Source organism: Sminthopsis crassicaudata, chromosome 2 (assembly GCF_048593235.1).
Source record: "Sminthopsis crassicaudata isolate SCR6 chromosome 2, ASM4859323v1, whole genome shotgun sequence".
Classification (NCBI taxonomy): Eukaryota; Metazoa; Chordata; class Mammalia; order Dasyuromorphia; family Dasyuridae; genus Sminthopsis; species Sminthopsis crassicaudata.
The window spans coordinates 448,423,251-448,447,953 of record NC_133618.1 but is presented as its reverse complement, the minus strand read 5'-3'; the positions used below and the strand labels follow the sequence as shown (position 1 = coordinate 448,447,953).

At 35.5% G+C, this 24,703-nt stretch overlaps 1 protein-coding gene across 1 annotated transcript in view; it reads left to right on the top strand.

Annotated features, from left to right (window-relative positions):
* Positions 1-23,426, top strand: part of MROH8 (maestro heat like repeat family member 8) — a 58,965-nt gene extending 35,539 nt beyond the window's left edge. Inside the window, exons 8-24 of the mRNA XM_074292675.1 lie at positions 918-1,022; positions 2,395-2,530; positions 4,230-4,348; positions 6,153-6,305; positions 6,776-6,936; positions 8,582-8,714; positions 9,838-10,028; positions 11,038-11,175; positions 11,466-11,580; positions 11,843-11,986; positions 12,648-12,812; positions 14,211-14,366; positions 15,162-15,284; positions 17,070-17,169; positions 17,763-17,828; positions 22,494-22,664; positions 23,113-23,426. Coding sequence (XP_074148776.1) covers positions 918-1,022; positions 2,395-2,530; positions 4,230-4,348; positions 6,153-6,305; positions 6,776-6,936; positions 8,582-8,714; positions 9,838-10,028; positions 11,038-11,175; positions 11,466-11,580; positions 11,843-11,986; positions 12,648-12,812; positions 14,211-14,366; positions 15,162-15,284; positions 17,070-17,169; positions 17,763-17,828; positions 22,494-22,639 — 2,151 coding nt within the window. The 3' untranslated portion in view covers positions 22,640-22,664; positions 23,113-23,426. The remainder of the gene's footprint in view (positions 1-917; positions 1,023-2,394; positions 2,531-4,229; positions 4,349-6,152; positions 6,306-6,775; positions 6,937-8,581; positions 8,715-9,837; positions 10,029-11,037; positions 11,176-11,465; positions 11,581-11,842; positions 11,987-12,647; positions 12,813-14,210; positions 14,367-15,161; positions 15,285-17,069; positions 17,170-17,762; positions 17,829-22,493; positions 22,665-23,112) is intronic.
* Positions 23,427-24,703: the final 1,277 nt, after the last annotated feature.

Genomic DNA, 24,703 nt, shown 5'->3' with positions numbered 1-24,703 from the left:
TTCTGTTGTAGAAATTATACAACAATAATTTCTAGTAACAATGTGTTACAGGTTCAAAATTATAGCTTTACCATCAGTTGCTAGACATTTGGAGATTTACATGAAAGAGAAAACATTATATAATTCAGAGTGTAAATCAGCTTTTATTTTTTCAAGTTAATTAGGGTGAAAATGATTTTAGAGTGCTAATTTTGTAGTTAAAATGAAATGATTATTTGGGGAGGGAAAACGTAAGGAGTTAAGAGGTTAGGAGTTTTTACTCTGTAGCGTAGGCACTGAAGAACTTTGGCTTCCATTCAGATTACAAATTTGTAAAAAAATGATCTTACCATAGAAAAAAGCAGTAATGCAAACCTATGCTTATACAGCACTTAATACTTTTAAACTTATACATCTATTATCTCAGCTAATCCTCACAATGACCCTTTGAAGTAGGTGGAGATTATTATTATTCCTCTTTTATTGGTTGAAGCTCTCAAATATTCAGTGATTTGCCCAAAGTGATGCTGTCAATTAATTGCAGAATTGAGACCTCCTGCCTTCTGACCTGTGCTCTTTATGCTATATATCTTGTTCAAACTCTATTACATAACTTCTCTATTCAAAAAATAATATGACTGATGAATATGGGAATATTTTTAGAAGAATTGCATACATTTAATCTATCAAATTGTTGTCTTGAGGAAGAGGGAGGAGGGAAGAGAGGGGAAAATTTGTACATAAGGTTTTGGAAAGGTGAATGTTGAAAACTATCTTTGCACGTTTTTGGCAAAATATAATACAATTTAAAAATATGCCAGTTACAGAAGAACATAAGGGAGTTGTGGTTGATTCTCATGTTTGAGTAAAGGTAATTTGAGGAATCCCTTGTATGTCCCATATCAGATTTATACACTTGCTTTCCTGTTTTCCTACAGCACATGGAGCCATGGTTACAATCAACAAAAGACCATGAGCGAGAGAGAGCTACAATCAGTATGTCTCAAATGTTGGGATGCTTATCTAGACATCTCAACTTGCAAGTAAGCGGCCCTTGAATTAGGAAGTAAAGTAGGTCAGAAACCATTCTATCTTTGAGAAAAATTTCTTAATAGCAAATATAATAAATCTTTTTTAATACTAGCTTTTTACTTTCAAGATATATGCAAAGATAGTTTTCAGAATTCACCCTTGTAAAACCCTGTGTTCCAAATTTTTCTCCCTCCCTTTCCCCTATCCTTCCCCTAAACAGCAAGTAATCTAATATATATTAAATATGTACGATTCTACTATATATAATAATAATAATTCTTAATAGAATTATATCAGCTTCTTTAATTTTTCTTATTTTCCCATTGAAATCATACATAAACTATACCACTTTCTCCTCCACCCCATTCCAAAGCATAAAAATAAATGACCCTTTGGACTCAAGTGACTAGATTATATCTTCTGGCTCTAATAATTGAGCTCCCTTAATAAATCTGTATTTGAGTTTTCTGAATAGAGTTGCCTTCTCTACTTTTCATCTTAGCTGCAGTTTAAGGAAAACATCTTTCTTGAAACTCTGCTATCCACTTAATCCCATTCAATTTTATGGAACCTACAAAGTTTCTTATCAAAGAGTATATTTTGGAAACAGACTAGAACCCAGTACCTTAGCCTCAAAGGGAATAGAATAAAATACAGCTAAAATAAAATACAGCTGAAGCTTTTGGTTCTTTCCTATTGCTCTCAAAAAGCTATGTTTCCCATTTTTCTATGACCACCCAAAAAGAGCCCTGGATATGAGCCCCTGTGAGGTATTATTACATTTCTGGGAAGTGGGAAGCAGTAATATGGGAATAGCCAACTGGGGTCATAGCCCCCAAAGCCCACCTGACAGATGAGAGAGACAGCACAGTGAAATGGAAAGAGCACTGGCTTGGGAAAGTTTGAGGAAGATCTGTTGCTTACTAGCTATGTGAGCCTATACAAGCTATTCATTTACTCTGGATCTCAATTTCATTATCTGGAAAATGAGGAAATCAGACTCAATGATTTCTAAGATCCTTTCTCACTCTAAATCCTATGGATATTCTTATGACTATGACCAACATCCTGACCAAACCTAGCTGAGGAGCAGAATAATAATATAAACCTAGACCAGCAAGCAAGGCCCAAGTGGTTTGCAAAGTAATGTTAGTAAGGGAGTTCAATGGTCATCTCAGGTCAAGAGGTCCTTGTTTTCATACTGTCTGCTGAGTGTAGGAGACTCTGGGTCCATAGATATTAATTATAGTCCAATAGGAGTCAGAATACTGGGGACAAAACCCGCCTTCAGTTGGGATGGAGTCTTGGTATAAAACTCAAAGCAAGTTGAAAGAGAGCCTGTGGTGCTATAACTCATTCATTTCCCTTTTCCCTCCTCATTAGCCTCCTCTGCTCTTTCAAAAGCTGGGGAGCCTAGTGGCTCTGATGGCCCTGCTTTGTGGGGACCCGGTGGAGGAGGTGGCCCAAGAGGCTGCAGAGGGCATCCACTACCTGCTCCACATCACCTTGAAGCTGAAGGGTAAGAAAACACCAAAACCTGGCTGGACTTTCATGGTTTCTAACAAGCTACTTCTCCCCACCCTCATTCTTTCCATTGCAAAAAGCTTCTTTTTTTTTTTTTTTTTTTTTTTTTTTTTTTTTTTTTTTAACAAGAAATAGGAGACAGGAGAGTCAAACAGTGGGGTAGAGAGCCAGCAGGGCAGCTACAAACTGATAAAGTCTAGGCTGCCAAAAGCTGTTGTCTTCTTACCAGATAGCAGAATGGTTCGATGGGCCAAACCTATCCATACAAGACAGTATGTTACAGTGGAAAGAATGCTGGATTTAGTGTCAGAATACATGTATTTGAATCGCAGCTTGGACATCAGGCACTTCTTGACCCTAAGCAAAAAATCATCTTGCCTTTCTGAGCCTCAGTTTCTTCATCTGTAAAATGGGAATAATAATATTTTTCTTACTTGCCTCTTGGGGCTGTTTTAAGAAAAGTATTTTATATACTTTAGTGGGCTCTAGAAATATGGGTTATTATTAGTTAATTCAGTTGATATTAAGCACCTACTATATGTATAAGCTCTTTCTGAGATTATTTCATTCTTTATATTTGTGTACCTTAGCATCTCGCATATTGCAAGGCGCATAGTAGATACTTAATAAAGGCTAATTGTTATTATTAAATGATTGTCAGGATCTGTGCTGCGCATTGGAAATTAAAAGACAAATATCAATAATCTTTATCTCTTAAGGAGCTTGTTTGTTTTAGGAGAAGAAGGTCTGTCTACACTATACAGAAAAAAGTAAATGGAGATTCCATACAAAAAATTTTGCAAAGTCCTTGGGCAGGAAGAAATACCAATACCAGGGGTGAGGATCCATAAGAGCTCAGGATAGGAAGTGGCATTGGAACTGTGCCTGGAAGAGGAAGTGCACAAGTGTAGGAGAGAGCCTGTGCAAAAGAAGGGGCACAGGAAGTGAGAAGATGAAAATGAGCTAGGGTCCTATAGACAGAGAGTGTTTGAGGGGAAGTAAAATGTGAAATCATTCTAATCATATAGTTTGGAACCAGATTGTTAAAGGTTAAACTGCTCTGATTTTTTTTTTTTTCTATCCAAGAGGCAATAGGTGAGCCATTGAAATGTACGTGGACACAGCAGGGCAACAGGCACCACTACATCCTGGGGCTTTCTGCTAATCAATAGGATAACCTGGATGATTATGTTGGCCAAACTGGGATAGACAGAAACAGAAGAGGTTCTGTCCACTCTTTCCAAATGAGACCAAGTCTCCTGTCTGCAAGCTCTCCTCTTCCCAAATATTGTCATCTTATGCTTCTCTTGCCCCAGATTTCCCAAATCAACTTCCTTTTGCTCCAGACATATGGAACTCTCCATTTTTTCTTTGATATTTGTGCTCATTAGAACAAATTGATTTTTTTTTAATATTTTGCTCTTTAGAACTTCCTACTAAAATGGTTTGTCTCCTAGTCCACCATTAACAATTGATAGCCAATTATCAATCTATGGCTACCTAAGGGAATCTGACAGATGATCACATGTATTTCAGGAGAAAATAAAATCAAAGTTTTAAAATATTGTAAATTGGTCATGGAGGTAGTGGTTTCTGTGGATTAGATGAAGAATCTCAGTTACTGAACACTAATTTATAAAATCTTAAGAAAAGAAGCAAAAAGAAAAATATAGCATTTCCCATATATTTTTCAGGTATCACTGCTGATAGGAAGAGTCGTCAGAATATAAAAGAAACAATGAAAAGATGTAAAGAATTACTAGACATCAGCAACATCAAAGAGTTCTATAGTAGCCCTTTCAAAATTGCCCAGGTAATTGACATGATTCTGGAAGGCAGGGTCTTGGTCTTTCTTTGCATTTTTATATCTGGCCTAGTCTCCTTGGTTGGTTAGAACTGATGGGAAGGAGCCCAGGATCCCAGGTAGGATCCCTGCCTGTGGATAACTGTACGGAAATGAATCATGCACATCTCACAAACTGTACCCTCTCCCCAGGCAGCTGTGTCATTGATATTGGCAAAAACATGGCCGAGTCACTAGGAGAATGGATGAAAGAACAGGAAGATTTAGTATAATCACAGAATCATAAAATCAGGTCTCAGGGCTGAGAGAGACTTCACAGGCCATCTGGGCCAATTTGTATCTAAATAAAAATCCCTCCTAAGCAATCCTAAATATCTGCTCTTTGTTGTTGGAATTTTTTTCTAAGAATAAGTTCTACTGAAATTAGATCAAAAGTAGATCATGTTTATGAAGGTAAGTAGTTTCTCTTTGTATAGTGCTATATATTAGAGAATAAATGCTATGTAATTATGATGTTGAGTCCAGCCAATAGATTACAGATATTCCTTAAACAGAGTCATGATCTATTAGTTCTGCTCCATTACTATATCTATATCTATATCTATATCTATATTTATAGATATAGATATAGATATAGATATAGATATATTATTGAGTCTTGGAAATATTTACCTAAAAGATAATAGCAAAGAGTTCACAGATAGGTCTAAAGCAGAAATTCTTAACCTAGGATTCCTGGACCTTAAAGGGATATATAAATAGATTTCAGTGGGTCTGAGAACTTGAATGGAAAAAAATGATATCTTTCTTTTAACTAACCTCTAACTGAAATTTAGCATTTCCTCTAGTTATTTAAAAATAATATCTGGAAAAATAAAATATTATTAATAAATTTTAAAAAATATATTCTGAGAAAGGTTTGTTCATTTCATCAGAACATTAAAAGGGTCTATGACATAAAACTTGGTTAAGAACCCCTGACCTAAAGAAAGTAATTATTTGAATATTATAGAAGCTCTTCACCACCACCTTTTGCCTATAAATAGTCTCATTTTTTTTCAAGATAAGAGATTCAAAGTTTTTGGATTGACTTGGCATGACTTGTCTTGAATGATTTGAGGCAAAAAGGGGGTGGTACCTTCAGAAGGATTTGAGTATAGTATTTCGGCTAAATCTAAGCCTTTAATTCATGTTTCTCTAGGGAATCAATAATTGCATTTTGTTAGAGAGCTAGATATAGTAGAAAAAACACTAATATTAGAGTCAGAAGATCTGAGTTTGAGTCTCAGGTCACACTTGTGAGTAAGTCACTTCATCTCTATTCCTTAGTTTTGTCACCTTTAATGGGATAATGATGATTAAATGCCTACTCCAGTGTCATTGTGAGAAAAGTACTTAGTAAAATTTGTGTAAGCAATGTAGAAATATTTTACTTTTCATTTACATCACAGTTTATGCTTTTCAGAATGCTTTAAGCATGTATCATCTCATTTCATCTTCACAATAAGTCTGTGAGGTACACAGGGCAGATAGTGTTCTATGATCCATGGATCCTAGGTTAAGAATCTATGCTTTAGACCTACTTGTTAACTTCTTAGTGCTATCTGTTAGTTAGAAGATCTTTAACAATTTTTTTTTCCAGATGAAGACTCTTTAAGTTCAGAGAGAAGTGACTTGCCCAACTTTGTGTAGCTAGTTAATGGCAGAGATAAATGGAGCTAGGGGCTCAGAGTACTAGCTCTTGGTTTGGAGCTCTTTTACACATTTGACACTCTTTTACCTCTGAGAATTTATTTCTCTTAATGTGTTTCAGGTCTTTGAAGTTTTTCTTAGTCCAAATGAACTTGTTCAGTTTATAGTGACTACCTTGGATGGCCTGAAAAATCTGAAACATCCTTGTACTCAACAATCAGCAGGAGAGTTGCTAGTGACATTAGTCAAAAGTGCTGAAACACGATTTGAGAAGGTGAGAGATTAATGGGAACTAAGTTCCTGTATTGGAAGCAAGGATGAGGAACCTATTTATTTGCCTAAGTTAATTATAAGGTTTATAGTTTCATTTGACACAAGATAAGCGTGCTTTTGCTAAAGAGACTGTGGCCCAGAGGTACTCAGATTTTAACAGCACCCAGGATCATTTCATTCAGTAAGTAAGCATTTGTTGAGTATTTACTACGTGCATAGTGAGAGAAAGGCAAAAGAGATTGAAGACAAAGGCTTTACCCTTCAGTAATTTATAGCCTCATTGGAAGAAAAAAAATCTCACATTTATAAGTTATTGTGGGCATAAAAGAAAGAATAAAGGAATATGCCATTTTATGATCTTTTCTGTTATCTTGGGAAGTCACTCTCTTAGTTTTAGAGGCCACAAGAATGATACTAAGATGCAGTTATACATAGTACCAAGGTTTTAGTTGCTTGCTGTTTTCATCTCAGGTACCGGACATCATGAGAGCTATTTGTGACCGGCTGCCCATAATCAGTCAGCCTAGTGCCCGCCAACAGGCCATAAACATTGTGAGCCTGTTCATCTCCAGGCCCAAGTACACGGATGTAGTGCTCAACCACCTTTTATTTTATCCAATTCCATTTGACAGGTAAAAAGTTCTCCAAGGACCTCTTAGGATCACCTAAGGATTTTGAGGGGTGGTAGGAACAGAAACAATTTATTAAAGAAACTTAGCTGTGCCTATATCCTTGATAAACTTTATATACTTATATTCACATGTGTGTGTATATATAAATATATATAAAATACTCATATATACATAGTTGTGTATTGATAGTTCTGGAATTCTACTTCTCTCTATTCTCAACTATTTTCAATATTAGCATGTCTGGGTATTGCATGCTATATCTGGGGGTAGAAATATTATAATTCTTATGAGAGATAGTATTGTGTAGTAAATAAATAACTAGCTTTGGAATCAGGAAAACCTTTGCTCAAACCCTGCCTTATACATACTAGCCTAGCAGATCATTTCATCTAGTAATACTCTAGGCAACTCTCCAAGACTATAAATTCATTAATAAAAGGAGTTTCCTCATCCATAAGTTCCTTTTATTCCATATATGAAATCATAGTCTAATTCTTATTCCTAAGTCTATATATCCTTTGGCAATGTCAAGCACATTAGGAAGTTTAATTCACCAATCTGGACTAGACTAATATGTACACATTCACTATACAAGGTACCACATGATTTTCAGTCAGCTTACAGTAGCAGTTGGTAAGCTGAGCACTAGGACCTTTCTTTCCTCTACTAATAGCCAGTTTTTCCTTACAGTTTAATTGGTTCCAAGCTCTATCTCTAGCCCTTTTGGTAGCTGCAGCTCTGTTGTGTCCACTTTCATCTACATGTTTTTTAAAAGGTCTGTACCTCCTTAAGTCCCTGGAGGCTTCCCTGCTTCAGTAGATTTCCCCATTGCCTTCCTGAAACATTCTCAGCGTATTGACAGGCAAGCCACAGGCCTTTTTAAAAAAGGCATTTCTTCATGGCTTGAATTATATTTATTCTGTATAAAAATAGTTCTAGAATTTAGAGAAGCTGATTCATTGTAGGTACTTAATGATGAGCAGAGATTTCTTCCTTTCATTCTAGAAGTGCATTTTTTCCTGCCATAGTTATTTCTTCACTTTGAGATATCTGTTCCATATTTTCCCATTAGTAGTCAGGGTCGTGTTCTATTTAAGATAGCTTAGAATATTGTTTAGGCAAGGAATACACTGATTTTTGCATTAATCAAGTCTGCCAAGTGAACAATACAATTTTGGGACAGCTAGAGTCCAAGAAAACAAAAATGCTCACATATTTACAGAAAATATTTTAAAATGACTGCAAAGGTGAATCTTCCACTCCCTTCTTGGTTCTTCCCATGCCTCGGTGGTCATGATTTCTCCCTCCTTCCCCCACCCACCACAGCTAGTTGCTAGTACTCAAAAAGACAAACAAACAAAAAAGGCTATATTAATTCAGATGAGGTGGAAAAGCTGAATCCATATGATCTTCTGTGAGAAAATCTAATAAAATCCTTATTAGGATGAAGAAATAACTTCAATCTCTAAGCCTAATAAGGTAGATATCTCATGGATACTAACAAGTTGGGTTTTTTCATATGCTGGGGAACTGAATTGAGACTAGTGACTTTTGCCATAATGAAGTTTCCTAGTAAACATGATAGTTTTTTAGGATGCTTGAATCACTGTTTCCCCTCTGTCTCAGTGCTTTGGGATATTTTCAGGCATTTGGCTGAGTTGTGGAGGACTCTTGATATTGACTTGCCCAGCACTACCTGGATTCTGTGGAGACTGCTGCGGAAGCTACAGAAGTGTCACAATGTGGATCAAGAAAAGATGGAATATATAGCTGTGGCGGTAACTCATCTTATGTCCTCTCCCATCTTCAGTACAGTTCTTCTCTCCGTTACATTCATGATGTCTGGCAGGCAGGGCACAGAGATTGAGTAGGTACTCCCTTTTATAGCTCTAATCGATTTTACATCACATGGATTGAGTCCACTGTGCTGTGCTGAGTGCTTAAAGCTTGGGGGAGGGGGAGGGAAGGCAAGGAGAACAAGGAAGAAGCAGAGAGAGGAAGAGGATTAGTTTGGGGAAAGACTCACTCGTTTGGTACAACTACCTTCTTGACTTCTTTTTATTCCTATCTTAGACCTGTAATCCTCATGCCACGATAATATATATTTCTACTGAATCAATCAGTTCAAGCATTATACTAAGTGCCAGGGAAACAAAGAAAGGCAAAAGAAGTCTCTGTCCTTAAGAAGTTCACATTCTCAAACAACATGTAAATAACCACACACACACACACACACACACACACACACACACACACACACACACACACATATATATATATATATATATATATATATATAAGATACATGTAGTATAAAAGGGAGGGAAAAAAAAGGAGAGGAAAAATCTGGATTCAGGTACCAGCCTGGGATGCTTTAAATTTACTAAAAAGTATTGGGATAGATTTCAACCCTCAAAAAAGGTTGCCAGGTGGGATTGCATTTTATTCCATTCTCCATCATCCCTTCTCTCTGTTTCCACTTTCCCTCAAGGCTTTTTAGCTCAACAACATCAATCTTGTTCAATGAATCTTGGAGGTTTTCTGTGGTAATGTCGTAGTGTAGCAGAAAGAGCACTGAATTAAGAATGAAAAGACCTGGTTGACTGTGAACAGTTCTATTCTTGATGGCCTTTAGTTTTCTCTGCAGTGAGGGGCTAGACCAAAGCATATTTCAAGATTCTCATAACTCTGTCATCAGTAAAACACATGGATTTTGCAGGGATTCAAGGGCACCTCCTCAAAAAGCAATTCTCTCATTTCTTTTGCTCATATTGATGAAGCTATCTTAAACAAGTAAGACAAGGGACTAAGGTAACATATGCTGGTATAAAGAAAATAAAATGGAAAATCAGCAATTGGGCAGGTATTATGCTCAATTAATATCTTTTCTGTTTCTTTCAGGCCACTGAGGCTCTTTATGAAATATTTGTGGGAAATAAGCTGCAAGCAGCAACGTATCGACTTTTTCCTCAACTCCTCATGGCCCTCCTCATTCAGGTTCATCACAGCATTGGACTTACAATGTCAGATATCACTGTCCCTGATGATGTGTGTCCCAGTAACAAAGCTGTTTCTACCTCTACCCCTTTGAGGTAGTCAGTTACAAAACTCATGCTTATAGTTAGTAAAACAAAGAGAAAATAACGGGGTCTCTAGACACACTTGTTGGCTTCCTATGGTATTTTGTTGGTAGCTGGGCCTGACCAAGAGATATCAAGCGCTCTACAAAAAAGTGGGACAGCAAAAGTAGCATCAGAACATGTATAGCAGCAGGTTGTCTGTGACGACCTTTGAAGGTTAAAAAGAGGTACCCTAAATTTATTTAGCAAAATATCTTACAAACTTACTGAGAATAATACTGAGACATAGACAGTATTACTTTAGTGGTGCAGTTTTTTCTTTTACTTTTAACTCATGGCTTTTCAACCTTTTATTTATAAGGCTGATGGAAATTTCTTTGTGTATCCAAATCTTTTTGTCTTCTTTCAGGAAAGGTGCTGTGAGTGGAAGCAGCATGGTAATGCAGAGTTCACACTTGACTAAGAAAGATTCAGACAGAGTGGAAGACATTTCTTCTAGCCCTGACTCTCCCACTTTTTGGCAATTTAACCTGATTCAAATCAATTCTCTCTGGGCCTCAGTTACATCATCTAAAAAAATGAGGGCATTGGACTAGATGATTTCTAATGTCCTTTCCAAATCTGATATTTTATTTTAAGTTCCTATTACACATATAACAAGTGGGACAGTTTAGCAGTTTTAGAAAGCAGTAAGTGTTGTTCATCCTTCAGAGCACCAATCTTCTCTTCTTCCCTATATCTCCCCCCAAAAAATGTGTTGAATTTCCAAATGCTAGGAAGTAGGAATGGAAGATCTTCCCAGGCAATATTACCCATTTAGATTTCTTAAATATTAAGGGAATGTTAAGGGAGCTAGAATGAAGAAAAGTACAATTATGTATGCTCTGATTCACAGTTATTGTTAGGACTTATACTCATCCCTCAGTGGTGAGACCAGAACAGGGAGCTTAGTTTGTGTAAATGTTATTTTTCTTTGAAGAAAATGTTGTATCCATTCATTCTGGTATTGCATTCCATTAAGCTTTGCCATACAGGCTACCAAGACCCTCCTCTTAAGAACATCATGCTGGTATGAATTTCATATCATGGAAAAGAGAAAAGGATGGAACCTTCTAGAAATGGAATATTTTCATCTTGATGGAGTGTCTCTTCTTGCCAAGTAAGACATTAATGTGTCCTATTTATCATGATACTTAAATTAGCCTAGTCTCCTAAAGAAAATAATGGTATGTAATCTGTGGGAAAACTTCCATAAAGCAGGCAGGGCAAGTAATGATAATTCAAAGTCAGATTTTTCAGGGATTCAGGCCACTGTCCTTCCCTCTGTAGCCCTCTGTCTCATGCAGAAAGTTCAGATTACCTATCGGGTCCCTGTATAATGGCTCCAATTGCCTCCTGGGCAAGCTCCATTCTGACATAGGGTTATCATACTGATTCTCTTCTTTACAGTGTTTTATTGGAAAAACATGGTATGCTTGCTCATAAGGTCTTATACTTGCTAATCCCTTTACTTAATCGAGGGAATGAGAAACATAGACTTACATCTGCAGCCTTCTTTGTTGAGGTAAGAATCATTCTTTAGAAGTAGGATACAGTAAAGATGTAAGACTATAAGTTCCCTGCCAGAATATGCCCCAGAAGTAATGCTGGGTGAGCTTTCCATCTTATCATGGATTTTCTGGGGTGGCATAGAAAAAAATTATCATTTATCAATAGAAGCTTTGTGAGCTTCATACTTGTAATCTCAGAGTATGATGGGGGGAGGTGAATTTCTCCAATGAATAGCAAGTGTTCCAATTAATTTGCTATTATCACGCAACATGTAGCTTTTCCGGAGTCCACTAGCCAGGAGGATTCCTAAAAGATATACTATCACTCGATTAGAAGAATGGCTATATCATGAAAATCAGCAATTCAGAGTTCTCAGCCTGAAAGGAATGGACAGCCTTCTCTGTTATCATCAAGGAAAGGTGAGAGAAAGGTCCCAGAACTACTGATAGACTTTTTTTAAAACTTGTGTTTAATGTTTAATGTGTATGAGACTGCCTGCCATCTAGGGGAGGGAGTGGAGGGAAGGAAGGGATAAGTTGGAACAGAAGTGAGTAAAGGGACAATGTTGAAAAATTACCAATGCATATGTTCTGTCAATAAAAAGTTATAATAAAAAATAAAAATTGTGTTTATATCACTGTCACTTCCCAATTCCCCCTAGCAAACCTTCCTTTGTAGCAAAACAGTATAGAATTGCTTATCTTAAAGCATATATAGAGTATATCCCAAACCTCTGATTACCAGGTATAATAAACAACCATTAAATACTTCCTAGAACCTCACATGAAACCTAAAATCATGTCACTGAGATGGAGATACAGAAATATATATCCCATCCTCATCAGACTTGGCTATAAATAATGAATTGGGTTAGGATTAGCTTTAGGGGCCTTAAAATATGTCCTGGTACTCTTGTCTTTAACTCTTTTCTTCATTCCTGCAACTGTTTCCTGTTGGGAATCAAACCACCAGGCACTAAAGAAAGACTGGGTAAATAATTTTAGCCAAACCAACCTGGGATGAAATATTATATTGACTTTTGCAAGTAAGGTTCTAATTGAATTCTTTTTGGGCATGCAGGAGGAAGCTATCAAAGGCATGATACCAGCCATCTTAAGCAATTTAAGTGAAACAAATGAAAGGATTGTTTTATTTTCCATCAATATACTTCGAAGTCTCCTTGATACCATGGACTTTACTACACTCAAAACTACCATGCAGGCCCTATTCTCCCTATTTAGTGATGTAAGACAAAGAGGGAAAGGGAAACTTTGCAAAGTGTGGGGTGCTTACAGATATACATAATACATTCTTACACACATATACGTATATGTATATGTATGTATATGTACATTTTGTGTACATATATATGGTATGGTGATTAGAGTTGCTGATACTAATTTATTACATTTGTAAGAGCTAAATTTAATGCTAAAGATAAACATATGAGCTTGTTAGGAAAAACATTATCTTCATTTCACCTGTTAGAAAATTGAGGCACCAAAAAGTCCAAGGATTTGCTCACTTTCACAGAGTAAGTCATTTACAGAGCCAGCACTAGAACCTAGTTCTTCTGGCCTCTTATCTAATGTTCTCTCTCTGTAACAGGCTGCCTTACAAGGTGGGGAAGGAGGATATATTGAAAAGGAGATTGAGTTTACATTCAAAAACTAATCAGTGAACTTGAATATACTAAAGCTGGCTTACAAAAAGATCACATGAACAGGGTACCTGTGTAGTGTTGTTCCATGTCAGTTATAAAGTGACAAAAACAGATAGAAAAATCCCTTTTCTCCCTACTTAGTGATGTAAGACAAAAGGGAAAGAGAAATTGCATATGAACCTCTACTGCTCATATGCAGACATATGATACATATGCCTATGTATCTTATTGGAATTTTAGATTCTCTTCCTTCTGCCAAGTAACTTCAAGTTGGTGTTTATGTAGAATTATTGAATGATTTTTATAGGTGAGAAATGTATATGAATTCAGTTTAATTCAAACTAATTTAGTCCAATTCAAGAACTATTTAATAACAGTTTAGTAGAATATACAGAGCACTGTGCTAAGTAATAGATACACAGTTTAGATAAGAGAGGAGCCTTGCTCTAATAGAGCTTATTTCCCAGTTGAAGAATAAAGTATACATACAATAATGCAAATTAATACATGACAAGTGCATCAGAGAGGCTCAAAGCAAAGTAGTACTGTGTGAGGTCTGAGGGGAAAGGTCATTACTAATGAGTGGAGAGCAAAATTTAGGAAAACCTTCATGAAGGAAATGGCATTTCAGTCTGCTTATAAAGAATGGGGGTAGAAATTGAGTTGAAGAATAGAAATGAGGACATTCTAGAGATAAGGAATTTTATGAGTAAAGAGAAAAAAACATGACACATTTAAGGGACAGAAGGTAGATAAGTTTAATTGGAGTGTAAAGTATACGATAAGTATTACAAAATGGGATCAAGAGTTAAAAATAACAAGATTAACAAGGTTTTTGATATAAGACGAATATTTTCAGCTTTACTAAGTAGACAATAAGAAGCCACTGAAGATATTTGTGCAGGAGATAGTAATAAATTATTGCCATAAAACAAGTGAGTACATTTCAATAATTCTCCTTTTGGGTACCTTCTTCCTAGGTTAGACCAAATATCCATCTTTTTGCTGTGAATGTTTTTGGAGACTCCATTAAGATGGTGAAACATAAGGATAAGCAAGACATAGAGGGCCAAATTCTAGAGAGTTTGATTCCATTACTTCTCCATACACAGGATGAAAATGATGCAATAGTTGAGGTAAGTTAAGACCCATTGCCATTTTCTCCTGTCCATGTAGTAAGCAAATCACAGAGATTTCTATGGGATTTCATTCAATGTCAGGCTTTCATTTTGAAAACTTGTCTTAAGCCATGGGTCCAGATTTGCTGTCTATATGGACTTCAGTCCTAGTACCTCCTGCCACTAATTTCTCAGCAAATCAGGGATTAAGGATAAGCCTTTTGAGGTGAGAAGAGATATTTTTGGAAGTGGGAAGAGGGTTATGGCAGAAATCAGGGCATCAGAACTAGGAGAAGAAATGAAATGGAGCTTGAGGGAAAAAAATGTTAATCAAAATGAGGATGATAGATGAGACAAAAGGAAAGCCAGAAAGAAACTCCAGCTGACATAAGATGTTGAGGTGAAATCCTTAAGGTTTGTGTGCATGATGGCTTTTCTGGGTCCATTGGGCTAATAAGGAAGAGGGATATTTGCCCAATTTTGTTACAAGGACTGTAATTCAAATATATGCCATTTGGGGCAGGAAGGAATGGAGGGTGGTGAGCAGGTTGACTACTCAGAGCATGTTTGTGCACAATAATAAACATGTCACAAAAGTGAGCTGAGTAACATAAACTAGGGCTTATTTCTGCCCCAAGATATGCATCCTAACCTATGATGTAGCCCTTGAAAACACCAAATTTTGGTGCACCTTTCTTGAGAAAAAACCCAGAATTCTGATATAGATGCTAGTAGTAGCTTTAATAGGATTGCCAAATGTAGTTCCTGTTTATTTTTTAATAGATGTTTGTTCCCAATTTCAACCCTTCACAGGAAAGCAATAGAGTTCTTACTATATGTGGCCATTTCTTAAAATGGAAGCTACCACGAGAAGTGTACAATAAAGATCCTTGGCATAGCAATCCTTCTGGAATAGGAATAATCTGCAAATTCTTTGTAAGTGGACAGGAGTGCTGTGGTAAATTCTTTTGGTGTAATGACTTTTCTTAAAGGAAATAGGGCTAGCAGGACATTTCCTGCTCCTTTCTATTTCATTGGTTATTACCATTGAATCACTGTAGTTTTTTTTTTTGTTTTTTTTTTTTAACTGAGGCTGGGGTTAAATGACTTGCCCAGGGTCACACAGCTAGGAAGTGTTAAGTGTCTGAGACCAGATTTGACCTCAAGTCCTCCTGAATTCAGGGCTGGTGCTCTATCCATTGCGCTACCTAGCTGCTCCCTGGTCTGTAGTTTCAATGTGACTAAATTCAATTTCACTTTACATTTTCCATTTTCCAATTTCTACTTTTCCTAAAAATAAAATAAAATAAAAATAAAGTAAAAAAGACTATGAAATAGATTTCTAATTCTACTAGTTTATCTAGTTATACTATTAAGCACACAATAGGTGCTCAGTTTGTTGGTTTGAATTAAATGTGAAAGAAAAAAAAAAGCTTTGAAATCAGCTCTAAACTGTTCCCTGGATCTAATGAAGTGGATTGTTTCATTAGCTGACAGAAGATGCTATAACAGTGTGGACCACTGAGACAACGTGAGACTATTCAATTATTCAGCCTGACATGAATATCACTGTTGCTGCTGTGACCCCTGCAGCCCTGATATGGAGACCTTTATCTTCTCTCCACAAACTTAAGTTTCTGGAGATAGCGGTCAGATCCAAGCTTGGACCAGGATAGCCTTAAGGAAACTCAAGGATAATCAGGAGTATTCCCTATGGGAAATTTAAGGGGTATTAACAACACTATCTCAAAAGTGTGCTTTTCCCCCCTGTGACATGGTCATAGCAGTGGTCTTCTCTGGACTGCCCCATCCCTTTAAAGTAGTGTAGAACTTTGACATTTTATTCTTTTTCTTCTCGCCCCCTAACTCTTCTGTTCCACATACATAAATTGATCATTAATAGCTTTGCCCAGAATTATTCCAGGAGGTCTGATCCTGGAGCTAGTTTGACCCTACTAATTCCTTCAACTTAATCAGCCTATTCTAGATCCAGTATAGTCTATTTAGTATCATAAGATGCTGAAGGGAGTCCAAAGGGCATATCCCAAGGCACATTCAGAAGCTTAGGGTGAAGAGTCCTGGCTTGGGTACTTTGATGAAATATTGTACTTTTGACCTGTTAAATCAGTATGACAATGTATTAAATGTAGCAGAGAATCAACTTTTATAGTAGCAAGTGCAAAACAGTTGGTTTGAATGTTTTATTTGATTTATAAGCTTCATAAGAACAGTTAACCTATCTTCTATGTGCTATCGTTCATTACTTCATTCAGCTATGGTGGCAATGAGCAGCTGTGAGGGATACAAAGAAATACAAGACACAAATTCTGCCTGTTATTCACAAAAAGACAAATATGAATGTCAAATAAATGATTAAATGCCATATAACTGAAATAATAACAAAAATACTACAGAAGTTCAGAGAAGGGAGAAATTTCTGTAGTCATTATGGGAAGGCTTTGTGGTACAAGAGGAAGAACTTTTAGCAGGACCTTCAAGGATAGGTAGAAAAAAAGTACAGAGAGCATTCCAGAGCAAAATGAACAAAGATGTGGAGATCTGTTATTTTATGTTTAGGGATTTGTTGTTATTTATCAAATACTCTCATTTTAATCACATATATATTCTGTGCCCTTAGGAAGCAGTAATGAAGTTTACAAAGATCAACTCTGTATTGACACTGTTTATTATATCTTTTTTCTCCTCCCTTTTGCCCTCTAGGAGCAAAAATGTAGGGGGAAATGTAACATCATGATGCAGACCATGAATTATATCAAAAACCATCAAGTCCAGTTAAAAAGGGCAGCAATACTTTTTACAGGTAACTAGACAATTATTTTATTTATCTAGTTAATTCATCAATTAATTCAACAAGTATTTATTAAGTATCCATTATACATGTCACTATGATAGGTGTTGGGATATGAGATAGCTCCATACTTCAAGGAGCTTCCATTTTCTTGGGGGTTGGGAAGGAAACCGACCATTAGTCAATATAAAATACTGACTAGAATACTAGAATAGAAAGGAGAGTACTGCTGATGTTGCAGATCAGGAGAGGCCTGATGTAAGAAATAGCACTTGAACTATGTTTTGAAGGGAACTAGGAATTCTAAGAAGCAGAGATGAGGATAAAGTGCATCCTCCCAAACTTTCCCTATTGTTATTCTGTTATTACTATCCTGAAGATAATCACTATGGAAAAGACATCTGAGAGAAAGGAAGGTGGGTTTCCTGGGTAACTACCAGATTTTTAGAACCTGCTTAGTTTTCTTAAACTGCTTAGTTTCATTATCTGTAAACTGTTTAGTTTTCCAAAAGAGAGAAGTGCTTTACCATCCGTTTCCAAGAGTATAAAGCCAAATAAGTGATTCTTTGGATTTTCTGTTTGCTTCTTTGTTTTTCTATATCTAGGGTTGTTAGCAAAGTACATGGACCACAATGAACTCCGTATGAAGGGGACCGAGTGGATAGAGGATGGTAAGTGATAACTTTGGAGAGTTTGGAGCTCGTATATATTTTTGAAGTTGATTGAGACTATGACTGGGACACTTGGACTAGATAGAAATATATAGTTGGTTTAATGTACTGCAGATGTTCTGCAAGGTAAAGCTGAGAAACCTTGATTCCTATAACATAAGCCTCACTATATTTAGCAGCATTTTGATGGCCTCCAATTCAATTCAATAAACAATTATTAAATACTTGCTATTGCAATGCACTATGCTTACTACTAGGGCTATAAAGATAGATATGTTATAAAGTCCTGTGCTCAAGGTTTTAAGTCTAATATAGAAAAGCAAAGCAAATACACAAATTTCTGTCATGTAAGATAAATTTGGTCAGTACAAGGAGAGGTCCAGACAATGTTCTTTGAGAAGTTTGAGGAGTGAGGGAAAGATCATATGCAATTGGAAGCATAGGAAAGGCTTTTTGAAAAAGATAGCACCTTAGTAGGTCCTGAAAAGGAGGAACTTTAACAATGTGATAGGGGAGGAAAGGGAACCTATTCCAAGATTAGGGAATAAGGAAAAGTAAAGGCATGGACATAAGAGAGGATAGAACAAGAATGGGAAGCAGAGGAGGATCCCTTTTGTCTAGAACATAGTTTGGCAAGAGCACAGAACTCCACATAGTATACATGGAGGGGAAGGTGACAGAAGACTGAAAAGGCAAAGTGGAACTAGAGGGTGATCAGAACAAGTTGAGTCAGGCAGATTTGTTTGTGGAAAGAGGAATGAGCTTATGATGGTGACTCAGAATTGGGTCATTGCTATTAAAAACTACAGAAAGATTATCATTAAAGAGCTCTGATTTATTAATCACTTTGTAGTGTTCAAGGGAATAGTAGGAACTGTACTATCTCATTATGGGTTATAAAGATTCAGCACCTCTCAAACACTTAGCAAAAAAGGACCTGATGGCCAGAATTATACATCAGAAGCTCATTATTGTTCAAGAACAGATGATAAATTCCTGTACTATTAATACCAACTTCAAAATATCCTGAAGGACTCAATCAATAAGATGTAATAAAATGGCCATAAAATAAATGACCATTATCATAGATAATATAACATAATGTAATGTAATATGCCATAATCCAACATATATTATATCATAGATAGCCTATGCCCACAATTGCCTGTTTATAACAATAAGTCATAAAGATTTAAGAATAGTCCTTTTACTACATATCATCATACCAAATCTCCAAGCTTCATGGAATCAAAAGCTTTCAAAATGTAGTTATTCAGCTTAAAAACATATCAAAATCACATGGAAAACAAAATGAGGTATATATTATTTCTGTTTGCTACTCAAGTTGCATCACAGATACTGTCAGTGAGACAACAGAAGATGAGTTAGCATCCTAATACTTTTATTCAACTGTGGAGGAATTATAGAAAGAGAATGATGTCCCTGGATCAGTTCTATATGATCCCTATCAAAAAAGAGAGAATAGGGTCAGCTAGATGGCATAATGCATAGAGCACTAGCCCTGAATTCAGGAGGACCCAAGTTCAAATGTGGTCTCAGACACTTAACACTTTCTAGCTGTGTGACCCTGGGCAAAAAGATGAGAATAAAATGGCATTAATATAAACAGCAGCATCTGACATTACGTAGTACTTTAAGGCTTGAAAAGCATTTTATAAACATTATCTTACATGAAGATTCTTAACATAGTGATATTAAGAGTGAGTTGTGGGAGATAATGGAGGAAACAATACTAATTAAGAGGATATAGTTGTTTAAATGAGAAGAGATCTTAACTAGGCAGTTAAGATTAAACTTAGAATGGGCTGATTTGATTGTAAAGGTAGAATTGATAGGAGTTAATAAAAATAAAGGGTAAGAGTCAAAAATAACATGGAAATTACCAATTTGAGTGTCTGAATAGCAGAAATATAGATATTAGGAGGAGGGAAAGATATTAGGGAAAGATACTTGAAATAGTTATAGGATATCCAGGTAAAATTATCTAGTGGGCAGTTAGAAATATGGTACCAGAGCTCTGGAGATGAGAGTGATAATATAATCTGATAGGGGATGATCACCTACCATTAGCATGGGTGATAATTGAGACCAGGAGAGTAGATGAAACTCTAAACAGTCATCCACTGCTATACATTTCGATGTAAGTTTCTTAGTCTTCATATCATTCATTACGTAGTCATAATGGCATGATCTATGCATATCTGAAACCTAGTCTGTTGTCTGATTCAAGGATTTTCTAGAATTTGCCTGCTAGGAGATATGAGGCATTTCTTAGTAGCTCTAGTAAGAAAATGATGAGACTTTCCAAAGAATGGTTCACAACCTAAATGACTGCTTTGTTATATCTGCTGAATTAATGGTGACTTTCCAATAAGAAGAGAGGGAAATTAGTTATTAATGTGAAGTTTTGTGGGCATTTTATAGCTTTTCAATTTCAACACTCAAGAAAGAGCCTGGGTATTTTGATCTTAGGTACCTTTCTTGCAATTAGAATATGCTGCCACTAGATGTCATAGTCTCATGGTTCAGACCGTACATGGTTTTAAAAGGTTTCTCTGAAAACCAGATTAGAACCTTAAACATTCTTTTTCTTTGAGAATAAATTAAAAGTACAACTCTTTTATTAAACCATCTTAATAGAGCAAATGGAGAGTAAAAGAAATAATTTCTGTGCAGCAAACTTTTTCAAAAGTAAACATCTAGAACCATTTAGAATCATTCTCACTAATCATTAATCACTGATTCCTTCTATCTGCCTTGAGTCCTGGAAAAATGACAGGTGAAAAAGGAAGTTAAAATTTGAGAGAGGTCCTTGAATCAATCTTAGGCAATCATTAATATGTAATTTTAAAAAAAGTTTTATAAAATCTTTACAGTGAATATAAGAAAACAATTTGTCTTAGAATCTATTAACATTTAAATTAATGTATCATGTGGGAAAACTATAATACTAATGCATTGTTGGTGGAACTGTGAATTGATCCAACCATTCTGGAGAACAATTTGAAACTATGCCCAAAGGACTATCAAACTGTGTATACCCTTTGATCCATCAGCATTGCTACTGGGCTTATATCCCAAAGAAATCTTAAAGGAGGGAAAGGGACCTGTATGTGCAAAAGTTTTTGAGCAACCCTTTTTGTAATGTCAAAGAATTGTAAATTGAGTGGAGGCCCATCAGTTGGAGAATGGCTGAATAAGTTATATGAATGTAATGGATTATTATTGTCCTATAAGAAATGACAGGTAGGGTGATTTCAGAAAAACTTGGAGAGACTTACAATAGCTAATAGTGAGTAAAACCAAGAGAACATTGTACACAGCAACAAGGTTATATGATGATCAACTGTGATAAACTTGGCTCTATTCAACAATGAGGTGATTCAAGACTATTCTAATAGACTTGTAATGGAAAGAGCTATCTACATCCAGAATTATGAAGACTGAATATGGATCAAATCATAGTATTTTCACTTTCTTCTTGTTGTTCTTGCTTGTTTGCTTTTTTTTTCTTAAGTTTTTTTTCACCTTTTGATCTAATTTTTCTTGTGCAGCATGATGAATATGGAAATATGTTTAGAAGCACTTTATTTGTTTAACTTATATTGGATTGTCTGCTGTCTAGGGGAGGAGTTGGAGGGAAGGAGGGAGAAAAATTTGGAACACAAAGTTTTGCAAAAATGAATGTTGAAAATTATCTTTGCATGTATTTAAAAAATAAAAAGCTATTAAAACAAATGTATCATAACAATTTTTCAATCACTTCTAAATCCATCATTTTCATTCACCCTCCTTCTTTATTTGGTTGATATTATTATATATTTCATTCTCTGATTCTTTTCTTTTTTGCTTTGTATTATTTAATAGAGTTCTTTGGGGATTTCTTTGTATTCCTCATAGTTGTCAATATATATATATATGTATATATATATACTATCCAATTAATATATCAAAATTTATTTTTTTATTGTTGGACATTTAGATTGTTTCCAGTTGTTTTTTTTTTGTTTCTACAATTACATATAATGCTGCTATGAAAATCTTTGAACAAATAAGGTTTTTTTTTTGTTTTTATAAAACTTTTAAGATATAGTCCCAGGAACTCCTGAGAATTTAATTGGAATAAGGGTATGATTATTTTTATAATTTTTACAGTATATTTGATGGATTGCTCTCCAGAAATATTTTGTTTGTTGGCAATTCCACCAACAGTGAATGAATATATTTCTTTACAACCCCAATTGCATTGTTTTTTTTTTGTTTTAAACTTAAGGATATAATTTAATAAGACAGACTATGTGAATAGATTATCTAGCAATATAAGTGTTTCTTGAAAATGTAATTATTACTCATGAATCAAGTATGGAATGAATGTTTAACATATAAGGAGGGTACAAATAACTGCTGGGGGATTGACCAAGACACCTATGTATTTATAGACATAAAACTGGCAGAAGGTGGAATGGGCTCTGTGCATTTCATGGGTCAAGTCAAAAAGATCTAAAGCTGCCAGGTAGAAGGTAAACCACATGGAGGCCCTATATTATATTCTCTCCTATACTGTATGGGGACCAATGCTCCACATTTGAATCAAAGAATCTAACTCTGACCAAGCCTTTAATCAGCATTTTTCTCTTTCTTTAGTTCTGAGACCTCTGCTGCAAGATCCTGAGCCTTCTGTGCGTATCATTGCTTGTCAGGCTCTTTGCAGAGTCCAGAAAGCAGGTGCAGAACCAGAGCCCACACCTGAAGCATGCAGAATGAGGAAGTTTTTCAAATTTATCTATTAGAAATATTGGAATCCACAAACATCAGGTGAGAGCCCAGATCCATGTAAAGACACAGAAGTTTTGAAACCCCTGTCTTTTTCTTACTTAATAAAAGCACTGAATGATCTGGGATATTTACTACTCTACTTAAATGATAGGACATCTTTCTTGAAACTTCTTTGAGGAGTTAGAATATTAGTATAGAGTAGGGCAGACTTTAGATTGTTAGGAATAAAACAATGGGAAAAAGTACTACCTTTTGAACCTGTGTTCAAAACCTGTATGTTGGATAATACAGCTAGATAAGCCATAGCAAGTTAACAGTTACAATGATGGGTGATTCCAATCTAGTTAACTCAAGTTGCCCTCCCTGGTCCAGGGAGAAAGGGTTAGAAGAAGGAACTTTCTGTAGTACAGAAGAACCCCTCATTTATATTTAAGTGGTATTACTTTTGAAATTTCAGGACTAAATATTGCCTTTTTCTCCACCATAGGCTATATAATCCCAAGATGAAAGAAAGAACTCAATATATGATTTTTGTAGAAAATTTACTTGAAATTTTCACTGGGTCACTTAACACTCCTATTCAGCTATTAGAAGGATTGAAGAAATATTCAATAAAATTACATTAGAGATTTTAGAAATATCTATTTACTTCAAAATCTTTTATTATTTTTATAGGTGAACTGTGTTTTTTTTTTCCCCTACCAGAGTTGAGTTAATAAACCCCTTATAAAATCTTTATTCCCTAAACAGAAATTTCTGGAATTTTCATTTTGTTCAGGTTCAGTGATTTGAGCTAAACAAAACATTATACCACATATTGTTTGAAATATACTGTAATACATTAAATATTTAATATTAAATCATATATTTTGTATAGTCTTTTCTCTTATGTGAATCTTTTGTAATGTAATCACTATATAAGTAGTAATTGTTTTGCATAATTGCAAGATTAAAAGCAAGCAAACAACCTGTGTCTATTAAGTACCCACTATGTTCTAAAAATTGTGCTAAACATTACAGATATAAACCCAAAAGTTAGACAGTAATAGCAAGTTGCCCATATTGGCAGTATTCTTCTGGATAAGCTGGAACAATACCATGAAAGGTTTTAACAGAAGAGCTTGTATTCTATCTTAAAGGCAGTAGCTCTTGAGCAATATATTTGGCATGATCAGATCCAAACAGTGAATATATCATGTGTGGAACATGTATTAGAGAAGGGAGACTGAACTCGGGGATATAAATTAGGAGACCGTTGAAATGATTCAGTTTATAAGAAAAGAGAAAGAAAAACTGAGATATATTAGAAAAAAACTACACCATTTTTCCTGCCAACATTATTACATTGGTTGCCTTTCCCAGCACCCTCCCCTGTAATGAGGACAAGGTTTTTGGCAAAACCATCAAAGTTTGTCTTTGGCACTTCTAGCTTCAGTTTCTTTACTTGTTCCAATTCCATATCCGCTGCCCTTTTTCATTCTCTTCTTTTCCCTGACCAAAATCTATTTTCAGTCAAATCCTGACAAACTCAAATATCCTGACAAACTCAAATCTTTGAATTATAAATTCATTTAATCTAAGTTGAAAATAGTAAAGCTTAACATGTTAACTTTTTAAGGCATATTTACATTTTAAGAAGAGACAAGCCCTGAGTAAAAGGAATTAATCTTTGAGGCATTTCGTAGTATTCTTGAACAGAGAAGAGGGTGGGGGTTTTTTGTGTGTTTTTCATGAGGGCCTTTTGCTTGTCTGTGAAAATCATACATATATACACATACACACATACATAAAATTATCTACTCTGCCTTTTCCTAAAGTCCGTTCTATCTGAAAGCTAACTTTACCAGAACTTGCCAACCTCCCTACACCCTAAATCATACATATTGATAAGCAAAGAAAAGGAAAGAAGAATGGATGAAAGAAAGGAGAGGAAAGGGGAAAGAATAAGACGTCTTATCTTTCTTTTTTAATTAAAGTTTACATAGTATTTTATTTTTGTATGTATATGTAGTAATGCAAAACATATTTCCATATCATGTTGCAAAAGAAAATATAGACCCCCCCCTCAAAAAAAAACT